We start from the raw sequence: 11070 nt of genomic DNA, 5'->3' as shown, positions 1-11070 counted from the left end.
TATATATATATATATATATATATATATATATATATATATATATTATTTTAAAGATAAAAAATGAATACAAAAGTGTGTGTGTGTAGTGATGATGTAGTGGTCAGATGAAAGGTGGAGCTGACCCCCCTCACTCTTTCTATCCCTCTGATCATCAATGACTGTCCATAATAAGCCGCAGCCTCTTTGCATCATACACAGACAGGTTGGCACTAAATAATCACCCACCTTTGACTGTTTCTTCTTCAGAGTGTTGAGCTCCTTCTGTTGCTTTTTAAGCAATTTAAGGTACGTCTGCAGCGGGAGAGAAGTGTATTTATTGATCTTGTGCAGATCATGTTGAGAATAGCCTTTGAGCTTAATAGCTGGGTATAAGTGTATTCTGGTAGCATGTACACTATATAGTACAGTATATATATTATGAGATCATTATTGGTACAAAAAAGTGATTCATTTTAGTTTTACTAAGAGAAAAAGTATTTACGAAATAATTACATATACTGTAATTTGTTGTAAAAAATAGTGCAGTATTACTGTAAGCGCTTTTAATTCTATTTAGCTGTAGAAACTATGTAATGTCTAATTAGTATCAAGGTATGGTCACATAACACCTTCATCCTATGAATATATCCCTTGTTTATGCGTTTTCAGTTTTGGTGCTTAGAAATGTGACATCACATCCTTTTTTAGGGCAACGTGCAGGGAAGTTTCATCAAACAGGAGCATAATGTTTCAGTGTTGTATTTAACAAGTACATTACACCAATATCATTGTTTAGCAATACCTCAAATAATATTTATAGTTTACATGTACATGATAGAAACCTGAAAAAAAACACTCTTTTTTCATTTGTCTCATTACGTATTCTGCAACTCTTCCACATTCCATTGGTTAGAGCCCTGTTTCTGTGTTAATAGTAAGGAGTTCAGTTACCAACCTTCATTTGTTTCAAGTCTTCAATGCTGACATTAGGCACAAGTGCATTATCTGAAACGGCAGAAAAAAGTGGAGTTTAACTCTGTGTCCCAATAGTGTGTTAATATGTTTAAAATGTAAATGTTTTACGTCATTATTATATACCCTTCTTGGTTTCTGCTGTGTTATTTTGGGCAGAGTTGGAGGTCTGGGCCATGTCTGAGCTGGTCTGCGGTGTCACACTGGCCTTCACAGTGTCTCCTTTACCCTTTCCCTTCTTGTCGTTCTTTGAGCTTCCACTGGGAACATCCGCTATGTCGTTCTACAAAGGGAAATGATTCATTGAGATGTAAGGGACACTGTTTTTGTTGTATGGATGCAGGTACAGTACTGGTCGAAAGTCTAAAGCAAGTGAAAAATGCTGTAAACTAAGAATGCTTTCAAAAGTATAAATAATGATTGCATTTTGTAAATTGATCAAAATAAGCAAAGTGAGCAAACAAAAGAAAAATCTAAATCACTCCAATATTTGATGTGAACATCCGACTATGTTTTCTTGCATAGTTAAGTTGCTTGGTCTTGTTTCTATGTGAGAGGTATGGCTTTTTGGCTGCAATTCTTCCATTAAGACAACTTCTGGCCAGACTTCTCCAGACAGTAGATGGGTGTACCTGGGTCCCACTGGTTTCTGCCAGTTCTGAGCTGAAGTCGCTGCTGGACATCTTCCCATTGCGAAAGGGAATTAAACTGGATATCTTTTCATTTGCTGCACTAAGTTTCCTTGGCCGTTCAACGTCGCCCAACCTTTTGCCAGTGTGCCTATAAGAATTGATGCTGGTTTGAAGGCAAACGGTAGTAACACCAAATATTAATGTGTTTTATATTTTTCTTTTGTTCGCTTACTTTGCATTTAAAAATTGTTTAAATTGATAAAAATCATCATTATTTATATACTCAAACTGATGCGCTGTGTGTGTGTGTGTGTGTGTGTGTGTGTGTGTGTACCGTGTCAATCCCCAGTGCCTTCATCTGGTCAGCTCTTTTTTCGGCTATGGTCAAGAATTTCTTTGGGTCCGATAGAGCATCAACAATTGCTGAAACACACGAAACAATTTGTTAGTATAGGGAAAAGAAAAACTTCATTGGTGAGTTGAAGGCTTTTTTCTTTGCCTTCTGTATAATAAGTCCAAATATTATATATATACACAAAATCAATAATGAATAAAAATTTCATCATAAAAAAAAGGAAATCATAGGAAATTCACTTTTAGGAGCCACTTCTGAACTAGTTAAAACAAAATTTATTTTGACTATAGTAACCAAAATATTATTTTGCAATAAGAAAGTCAGTAAACAATGTGTTTAATCTCATCTGTAATGTCCGCTCAGACTTATGTTGAACTATCACAAAAGCTATCCTCCTCTTGATTGATTAACTACTGTATTGCCTCATTATGCTGAGTCGAGACTGGGGTAAGATCTAACTACAACAGTTGTTAAGGAAAGGATTTTTACAACTAGTACAGTGCTGTGTGTCTGACAAGGTAGTGATTCTGGCAGCAGATCTTATAGAAGAAAGCTAATAGTTACAGTAATGGTTCCTCAGAGTAAACCCCTTGGCTTTATGTAATTCTAATTCCAGTTGTCCTGTTCATTTTTATGCTTCTGCCTGCTTTAAACTGTATATTAATGCATATTCAGTGTCATCATCATTTGCACTATGTCATTACTCTGAATGTACCCGACCAACTGAACCCCATGCAGAGAGTACGTGAGCGGGAGCGAGAGTTGCCTTGCTTTCCTTTTTTTTTTTTCCTCTCTCCTTCCTACAGGCTAAAGAAACTACTTTAATATCAGCCAAGCTAAAACGGAGCATATACACATAAAAGAACAAAGCAATATACATAAAGTTTTTTAATTGTGTGTGTGTTCCAGTTCTTCTCACCTCCGAAGCCGTCGGGCACGTAGGTCTTGAGGATGATTTGGCAGAAGATGGTGGGCAGCGACAGGGGCTTGTTGCCCTCGTTCCTCAGCGAGATGTGACGGTAGCCAGCCTGCAGGCCGTCCAGAGGCAGGATGCGCTGGCCAATCAGCTTGTTGTTGTCGTCGTAGACGGCAATGCGCAGTACTGCCAGATCTGGTAAGATCACCTAGGAGGGGTGGATGAAGGAAAATGGAGGGTGGGAGGGAGAAGCAGCCGAAACAAAAGGAAAAAGATTGGATCAGGAACAGAAGAGGGGACAAAAAGTGCAACGAAAATAAAAGTTGCAGTTAAGAGTTGGTCATCAGCCCTGTGGAACTGTGGGAAGTCTAATGAACTCATTCTGGTGTGAAAACAAACAATTTCACAGCCAATGCAGTAAAATAGTCTCTCTTTTACACTAAAGCAGACATGGAATCATTGAGGGGAAAGGTCAAGAATAAAACTGTAGGGGACACTATCAGGGGACAGTCACAGTGTGATACAGAAAAAAGACATGATAGCGCAGCAACAAACAGCATAGCTAGTACGCATACACAGTGTGTATGTATGTATAGGGGTGTGTGTGTGTGTGTGTGTGTGTGTGTATATATATATATGTATATATGTGTGTGTGACTGTAGATGAGCTTGAGTGCATACCCTTGAAAAAGAAAAAAAAGTGAGTCTTAAATGGCCTTGTGTGTAGAGGTAAGTGAATGGAGAGAAGAGGATGATTAATACCTAGATAAAGAGCAAGGTAAGAGATAAGACCTAGGAATACTCACTAGAAATAAATGGGTGGAAGCGCCCACATGTGTGTATGCTTACGCAAATGTAGCCTTGCTGATGGTATGCAAGTGCTGCTGGTGTGTATGGTTCGCTCTGAGTCATCTTGACAGTGCTGTGCGTGCATGCAAAGGTGTGTGTGTGTACACTAGATGTGTGCTTGTGATGCCAATCTGATAGCACTGTAAGTGTGTGTGTGTGTGTGTGTGTGTGTGAACAGAGCAGCACTGCGGCAGGCTGTGATTGATGGTGTGTGTTAGGAAGCTGGAGTCACAGTCATGGCTGACAGACTGCTCATTCTGCTGAGAGCAGCACTATTACACACAAACTCTTTTGCTCTCCATATCTCTAATATCTCTCCTTCATTCTGCTTTTCCCCCTCTTTCTCCATCCCTAATTGTTTTTCTCTGTTGTCCCCCCCTCTTCTTCCTCCTCTTGTTCCCATTGCTGTTTTGGCATGTGATACTTTTGCATTGAGTACATTTTCAAGTGTCCCAAAAAACTCCCCAAGTTTTCCTTTTTTACCACTTCTCTTAAAGTATTTTCTAGATTTTCAACCACCATTCTATTCATCATTGGTTTTGCATCACTTTCTCAAATTCCTAGTGCTGCCAAATTATATTTGTCTTTTCCCTCCATCCTTCCGTCTCCCCAGTAGGGATCAATGCAAAGTATAAATGATTGTTTTTTTCCCTGATGTAAAGACAGAATGAGTAGCTTCCATTGTCACAGAGACCTTTCTTCCAGTCCAAATCATGGATCATTTTAACTCACGGTCTCGTTATATCGACCTGCTCTGCTCCCTCCCTCGCCACACCCAACAATCCCCTTTTCATGCCCTTCTCACTACCTTTCTGAAGACAAAGGGCTCCTCGTTGTAGGCTGGGTTTAGTCCGTTGTTCATCACCATCCGTGTGCGGAATTCCTTCCGGATAGTGTCTGTCGGAAGCCCGTACATGTCGACCTCAACGTACGTGCCAATTTTCTTGTCAGACAGGAACTGTCCAGAGAACACCTAAAGTAAAAAAAGGAGGACAGCATAATGAATATCTTTGAAGCTCTGCCTTCCTGGAGTAGTATACAACCATACATGCTGTAAGAAAACCAATTCTGAAACTAACCCTTGTAAACATTTGAGTCAAGTTAATTTTTTATGGATCTTAGTTTAACGCTAAAATACTGTAATCTTTTTATTTTTAGGATTTCACAGTTTTCCTGCATAATGAAAGTGTCAGATGAACTGACCTGTACGCTGCAGGTTGCAGCGATGACTCCATCCACTGGCGTCTCTGAGAAAGGGTCAAACATCCTGTCTGACCGCCGCATGAAGTCGGGCTTCAGCAGGTAACTGACACACACACACACACACACACACACACACACACACACACACACACACCACCACACACACACACACACACACACACACACACACACACACACACACACACACACTTTTAGATCAAATGTGGAAACACTGATGTGATGAAATACACAATCCTACAGTTATAAAATACTATATTGTTAGTTTAAGTTAGGCTCTAAAACAATCAGAATCAGGAATAAGGAGGTACAGAAGGCTTTTTGTGTGGGAGTTTTTGTGCGTTTTAACCCAGGGGCCCAGCAGAGTGGCATTAGTAATGATGGGTGTCTGCAAAGCCCCGATCTTCCCACATATGAGATTTCCAGCATTAGTAGTAAAATGTCTGCCCTCGGGGACAGTATTAGAGCCGAGGGACCAAAACGGCGATGGAGATAGATGACTGCAGAAAGCCTCAGAGGCGGATTAGGAGGAGCCTGCTTCCCCAAAGCACTAATTGTCTCTCAGGGCAGACAGTAGCTACAGTCGCCGCTGGCAACCACTAATGAGATGTGACAAGCTTTAATTGATGAACTTTGGTGAGGGGCAGAGAAGGGAGGAATGGGACTGATGGAAATGAGATAAGAACAGGAGTGAGGAGCTGTTCTCACCCGCAGGAGCCGTTGTACTCATACTTTCCCTGGTTCAACTGCATGGCCAGATCTGAGAGAGACAATAAGACAAGTTCTGATGAGACGCAGATATCAGGTTCTCACATTACTCACACAGACATTGAATCTTGGAGCCTTTATTTTTTAAACATTTTTCATGACATCGCTCTCCTTTTCTCCCCTCTAACTATTTATCCCTGTATCACAGAAGCTCCACCTCTTGTGTGACTCCCCCTTCCCCCCTCAGGCTTGCACATGCTCCGCTCCCAGCAGACCATATGGTCCAACCCCTTTTGCCTCTGGTCATGGGGCAACAGCTGTTTTCCAACAGAAAACACTCACTGTATAGGTGTGTATGTAGCGGAGAGAGAGAATGAGAGAGAATAAATATACACGTTCGCTCGCGTTCATGCATAACCTGATGCGGCAAACCATCTGCAGAAACTAGGAACTAATTTATGTCACGTGGCCAGCAGTAGCACTATGGTTTCTCAAAACAAAATTCTTCTTAAATGCTTATAACATTGACCACTCTGCACAGACTCAAACCAACACTTTTCTCTAAAGACTTAGTTCACCTAAATCAGAACAAACCAGAGCTCTTGTTTTCATTGGAACTATTTTTTTTCCAAGAATGTTACAGTACATGTATGTACATGTTGCACTTTAGCATTTTGTAACCATTGTATTGGAATGGTGGTAAATATTAAAAAAACCTCAGCCCACAAGATCAAAGCTATCAGCATGACTAGATAAGACTAGCAGTCAGTGAGAACATGTGCATTTTTGAAATTTAGGTAACTTGACCATTTTTAGACTAACATTTTAATCTAAACTGGATCTTCATTAAGTCTGAATATCCCCTGACTGTTGTTGTTATTCTTGGCATGTGTATATTTGAATGTGTGCATGTAATTGGGGATGCAATTGTTGGGTGGTTGATTACTGGGTCCATGTTCATCCAGACAACACATGCAGAAGATGCTTTCTGTGGAATGTATGAGTATGTGAGGTCAGAAGTTCATTGCATGCTGCACTTTGTTGGATCAGAAGAGTGCATCTCTTTGTTAATGTGTGCTTGTAATATGTAGCTGCTGTATGTGGAGTACTTTAAATGAGTGTGTGTGAGGTCAGAGGTCCCATGTTGTGTGCTGTGGTACCTGGGGTCTGGAAGTTGAGTGAGACCATCTGGCAGCCTGCGTTCCAGAAGATCTGAGGCATGTAATTACTGGAGTCCACCCGGCCCCCTTTGGGGTAGATACGGCTCATCTGACGTTTGTTGTAACTGCACCGACGCTAAGGAAGATTTTTTAAAAGAGGGAGAGCATGTGTGTTCCAGCACATGTGTGTGTCAAATAGACTGCAGGACTATTTTTAGGGTGAACAGCTTGGGGAAAGCGTCCCATTGGACTGAGAGAGAGGCAAAGTTTGAGTGTATTTTTGCGTTAGCCAAGTCACATAGTCCAAAGGCACACAGCAGTTCTTTTCCAAGAGCAGAGTGAAAACAAATATGGCTAAAAAACATCGGTTCTGACCCACCCCTAAGCTTTCATTTAGATGAGGTCAATCTATTACATTACATGTCATTTAGCTGACTCTTTTATCCAAAGAGACTTTGGCTAACAGGAAGAAGTCAGTGAAAGAACATTAGCTTTCTAAATAAGCCAAACTACCAATAGCCAAATGAGTCCAACTGTTAAAAAAAAAAAAAAAAGTTTTTGTTTTCTAAGGTGCAGTCGGATGAGATGCGTTTTTAGCCTGCGGCGGAAGATGTGTAGGCTTTCGGCCATCCTAATGTCAACGGGGAGCTTATTCCACCAGGAGCCAGGACAGCAAACTTTTCTTGAGTGATTAGTTGTCCTTTGCAGTGAGGGGGCATCAAGCTGGTTGGCTGATGCAGAGCGGAGTGGGCGATATGGGGTTGTGAATTGTTATAGTAAAGTCCTTGGCGGAAAAGTAGCTCAGTCTTGTCAAGGTAGAGTTTCAGGCGGTAAATGGTAAGTCCCTTTCAGTTGAGGACAGGCTAGTTTACGAGAGGGTTAAAGGTGCTATCCAGCGAGTACGGCTCTTTCGCAGTCTTAGACATTTTTTAGATCTTGCGAGGAAAAAGGGAACTTTGTGTGACCGGTGGCGTGCTGCGTGTTAAGCTAATGATTTGAGTGTCAGCTTTTAAAGTAAAAACGGGTGACTGCTTCAACACAGTCAAAAGGTGTGGGGTTAATTAGGACTGTGTTCCCTAGCGGTCAGTCCCCTGCTCTGACAAAAACAATGTGATGAATGTTTCAAACCCTTCATCTTTTCTGCTTCTGTGTCTCTAACAGTAAGGCCTGAGGACCAGCGTCCAATCGCAGTGTTACGGGACACTGGGGGTTCTCACTCCTTTATCCTTTCCAGTGCTTTGCCTTTAAGTAAGGATTCTGACTGTTATAGCAGTACCATAGTCAGGGGTAGTGGCATGAGCTTTATGAATGTCCCTCTCCATCAGGCGCTAAAGACCGGCTTCTTTTCTGTAGCAGTCCTGTCATGTTTTCCTGTCATTGGAGTGGACTTTGTAATGGGTTATGAACAGTTGGTGGCAGTCATGCAACAAGTTGTAATGCCAAACGCCAATGTAACAAAAGAAGAACCCTCATCCCGACTATGTGAACGCTGGCAGTTGGAAAAACAATGTTATTACGGGGGCTGTCCCTGATATTCCCAGGTGGCATGAACGCAGCATTTATCATGATGCACCATTGTTTGTTGCGTGCGGTGGTAGTTTTGCAGGGTGAGCACCAATATTTCACCCTACGACCTTAGCTCAATGTTGAGGTGTTTGGTTGTGGGTCTCAGTTACAAATGTGACTCCTGTCTGTCTGTCCTCATTTTTTCCAGGTTGACTGATGCTTGCTGAATGAGTACACCTGCGTCTCCCCATAGCCTGTGTGCGCTGGCAGTAGGCTGCGCTGAGCCAGTGAATATCGGTAAGTGTTTATCTTGTGCTTGGTCTTTGTCACTTTCTAACACAATTATCTTGTTTCCTTTAAGATGTGCCTCTGCCTGCACCTTGTACGATTAATACATTTGAGTAATCATTTTGTAAACAGAACCTCCCATCCTTCCTTAAGTTATTTTTACATCAATGGTCAGTCTCTGATGTATAGAGTCGTAACATTCCGGATGAGTTACGGTTACAGCATCAAGTTGAAAAAGACCGTGGAGGGTGGAGAGAAAATCACCACTTAAGATGAGTAGGAAGTTGAGGGATTGCTGGGTGGCAGACTGTGTGTGTGTGCAGCGGGTGGGAGGCTTCTACAGTTGTGGTCAAAGGTTTTAGAGAATGACAAGTTTTGGTTTTTACAAAGGTTGCAGCTAAAGTGGTTTAAGATTTTTCTACTGAAGCATAATTACAAGCATTTCATAAATCTCAAAAGCTTTTGACAAATCCATAAAGTTATACAAAGAGTCAATATTTGCAGTGTTGATCCTTGTTTTTCAAGATGTCTGCAGCCCTGGCATACTATCAATTAACTGGCGGGCCGCATCCAGTGAGCCCACTCCCTCGGCCGAGAAGCAACTCCACACAACTGACGGTAGTGCTCACCTAGTGTCCTCAGCATGACAGTGCCATCTCCAGCTTTGTCCACGTCAACACTCTCATCTGTGTTAACGAGAGAATAACTGAGACAGCCGGCCATTTTAGGTCAGGGCTGAATGCAGCAGAAAAGATTTGCTTGGCAAAGAGGGACTTTGCAAGAAATTACAATATAGCTTGATGACTCTTGATAACATTGGAGTATATGCAGGTTGGTATCATAAACACTGAATCAGCAAACTTTGTGAATAGCAATAATTGTTTCATTGTCAAACCTTTGACCACAACTGTAGTATATCAAATAGGGAACAGGAAAGGAGTTGCAGTAGCACACGTTGAGAGGTAGACACCGGACAAAGCCAGTTTGTGTCATGCCACCAGCCCACTCAGCCCCCCTTGCAGACTTCTGTCTTTGAGTCTGCTGCTTAGGCTGCATTGATCACAAGGAACTGATGACGGGACATGGCTACAGGTGTTGAGGCCACACCCTCGCTAACCAGTTAAAGCACCTGCCAGTGTGATGGCTCAACAAATGAGTTGTTAAGAGCAGCTCACACCCAACCAGACACTAAGCCAGCCTCGTTTCCCCCAGCATGTTCCAATAAGCAATTGTTAGCAGTATGATATATGGACATGTTGTGTTCTCAATTTGATTGAATTGCTAAACTAGAAATGCAAAAAACTGAATTTCAGCACCACCGCAATCATTTGAAATTTGACTTAGTAGTTTGGAACTAAATTCCAATCAACTTGAAACTGAGTAATGGTATGAAATTGTATTTAATCCTCACAATTCAAATTTGGTTTCTGGGATTCTATTTCAGGTTACTGAGACGCGCTATCCACTCGTTGACAAAGAGCCATCTAGTGTCCAGTGTACTGTATTCATATACATACAACTGCAGAAACATTCTGCCCTTGAGATGCCTTCAATTTCAATCAACTTGGATTTTTGGATTACAAAAACCATTTTCTCAAACGTAATGCCAATTAAATGGGTGCTGTAACAAATCTTTTTAAGGCAATTCTACATGAATGCAACCCGGCTACGACCCAAAGCCCAAAGGATACTTGACGAACTCTATGGCATTCGTCTTCAGATAGCCTAGACCAACAGACTCGTTAAAAGATGACATGTTATGGTGGATGTTCCTTTCTGAAAGACAGAACGGGGAATGAAAAACACTTATGGCATTTTGCTTTTAGCCAGAGCCATACACAGAATAAAACAGCACAAATATGCTAAATGAACAATTTGGAACTATGTTATCTAAATTTTTCCCCACAATAGAAACAAATTGAAAGTGGCAAGGACCATAAGGAGGATGTGGAAAAAACTCACCCTCTGCCACATCAAAACTCTGGAACTTGACAGGCTGTGCGTAGTTGACCATGGCTGACAGCCATGGGTGAATGTTGGTGGTGGCTCCTACATAGGTGTATTGAGCTATCAGAGCCTCTTCGGAGTCCTCTGGCTCTTCCACAACCTGCACATGACACAGGTACAATCTTACACAAATACCTATGTTTCACACGTAGACGCTTAAAACTGGATTGATGTTTGGTTTTTGATCAAGTTGCGTGCTCGCCTTCTTGTTGTCTAGGTCAGATGCTTCCGAGATATCTGTGGCGTCTGTTGCTTCTGTTGCTTCAGACATCTCTGTCGCTTCATCGTCAGGCGCCTGGAAACGCACACAATGACAAGACTTTTTTTGGTTTTTACATTCCAGTGAGCGCATTACAGAAATATTTTAGGTAAAGATGGGATTCGACATTAAAATATTTCAATTTTTAGGCACTAAACTTATTGTATGGATGCTGCAACCTAAAAACTTTCCACTTTGGGACTTGATGATTCAGGCCAC

The 11070-nt window shown here is 41.6% G+C and overlaps 1 protein-coding gene and 1 long non-coding RNA gene across 2 annotated transcripts in view; one reads left to right on the top strand and one right to left on the bottom strand.

Annotated features, from left to right (window-relative positions):
* plcb4b (phospholipase C, beta 4b) overlaps positions 1-11070 on the bottom strand; it is an 82478-nt gene that overhangs the window by 6429 nt on the left and 64979 nt on the right. The window contains exons 21-32 of the mRNA XM_032542977.1: positions 10795-10887; positions 10548-10692; positions 10277-10361; positions 6792-6916; positions 5632-5683; positions 4906-5008; positions 4511-4675; positions 2858-3062; positions 1918-2006; positions 1078-1234; positions 935-984; positions 226-291 (exon numbers count right to left, since the gene is read on the bottom strand). Coding sequence (XP_032398868.1) covers positions 226-291; positions 935-984; positions 1078-1234; positions 1918-2006; positions 2858-3062; positions 4511-4675; positions 4906-5008; positions 5632-5683; positions 6792-6916; positions 10277-10361; positions 10548-10692; positions 10795-10887 — 1335 coding nt within the window. The remainder of the gene's footprint in view (positions 1-225; positions 292-934; positions 985-1077; positions 1235-1917; positions 2007-2857; positions 3063-4510; positions 4676-4905; positions 5009-5631; positions 5684-6791; positions 6917-10276; positions 10362-10547; positions 10693-10794; positions 10888-11070) is intronic.
* Positions 5099-6006, top strand: LOC116706261 (uncharacterized). The gene is made up of 2 exons (XR_004336188.1): positions 5099-5728; positions 5840-6006. It is a non-coding gene; the product is annotated as an uncharacterized LOC116706261 (long non-coding RNA).

The sequence above is a fragment of the Etheostoma spectabile genome, chromosome 18, assembly GCF_008692095.1.
Source record: "Etheostoma spectabile isolate EspeVRDwgs_2016 chromosome 18, UIUC_Espe_1.0, whole genome shotgun sequence".
Lineage (NCBI taxonomy): Eukaryota > Metazoa > Chordata > Actinopteri > Perciformes > Percidae > Etheostoma > Etheostoma spectabile.
Note: the sequence above shows the minus strand (reverse complement) of the source record. Positions and strands in the feature narration are given on the sequence as shown.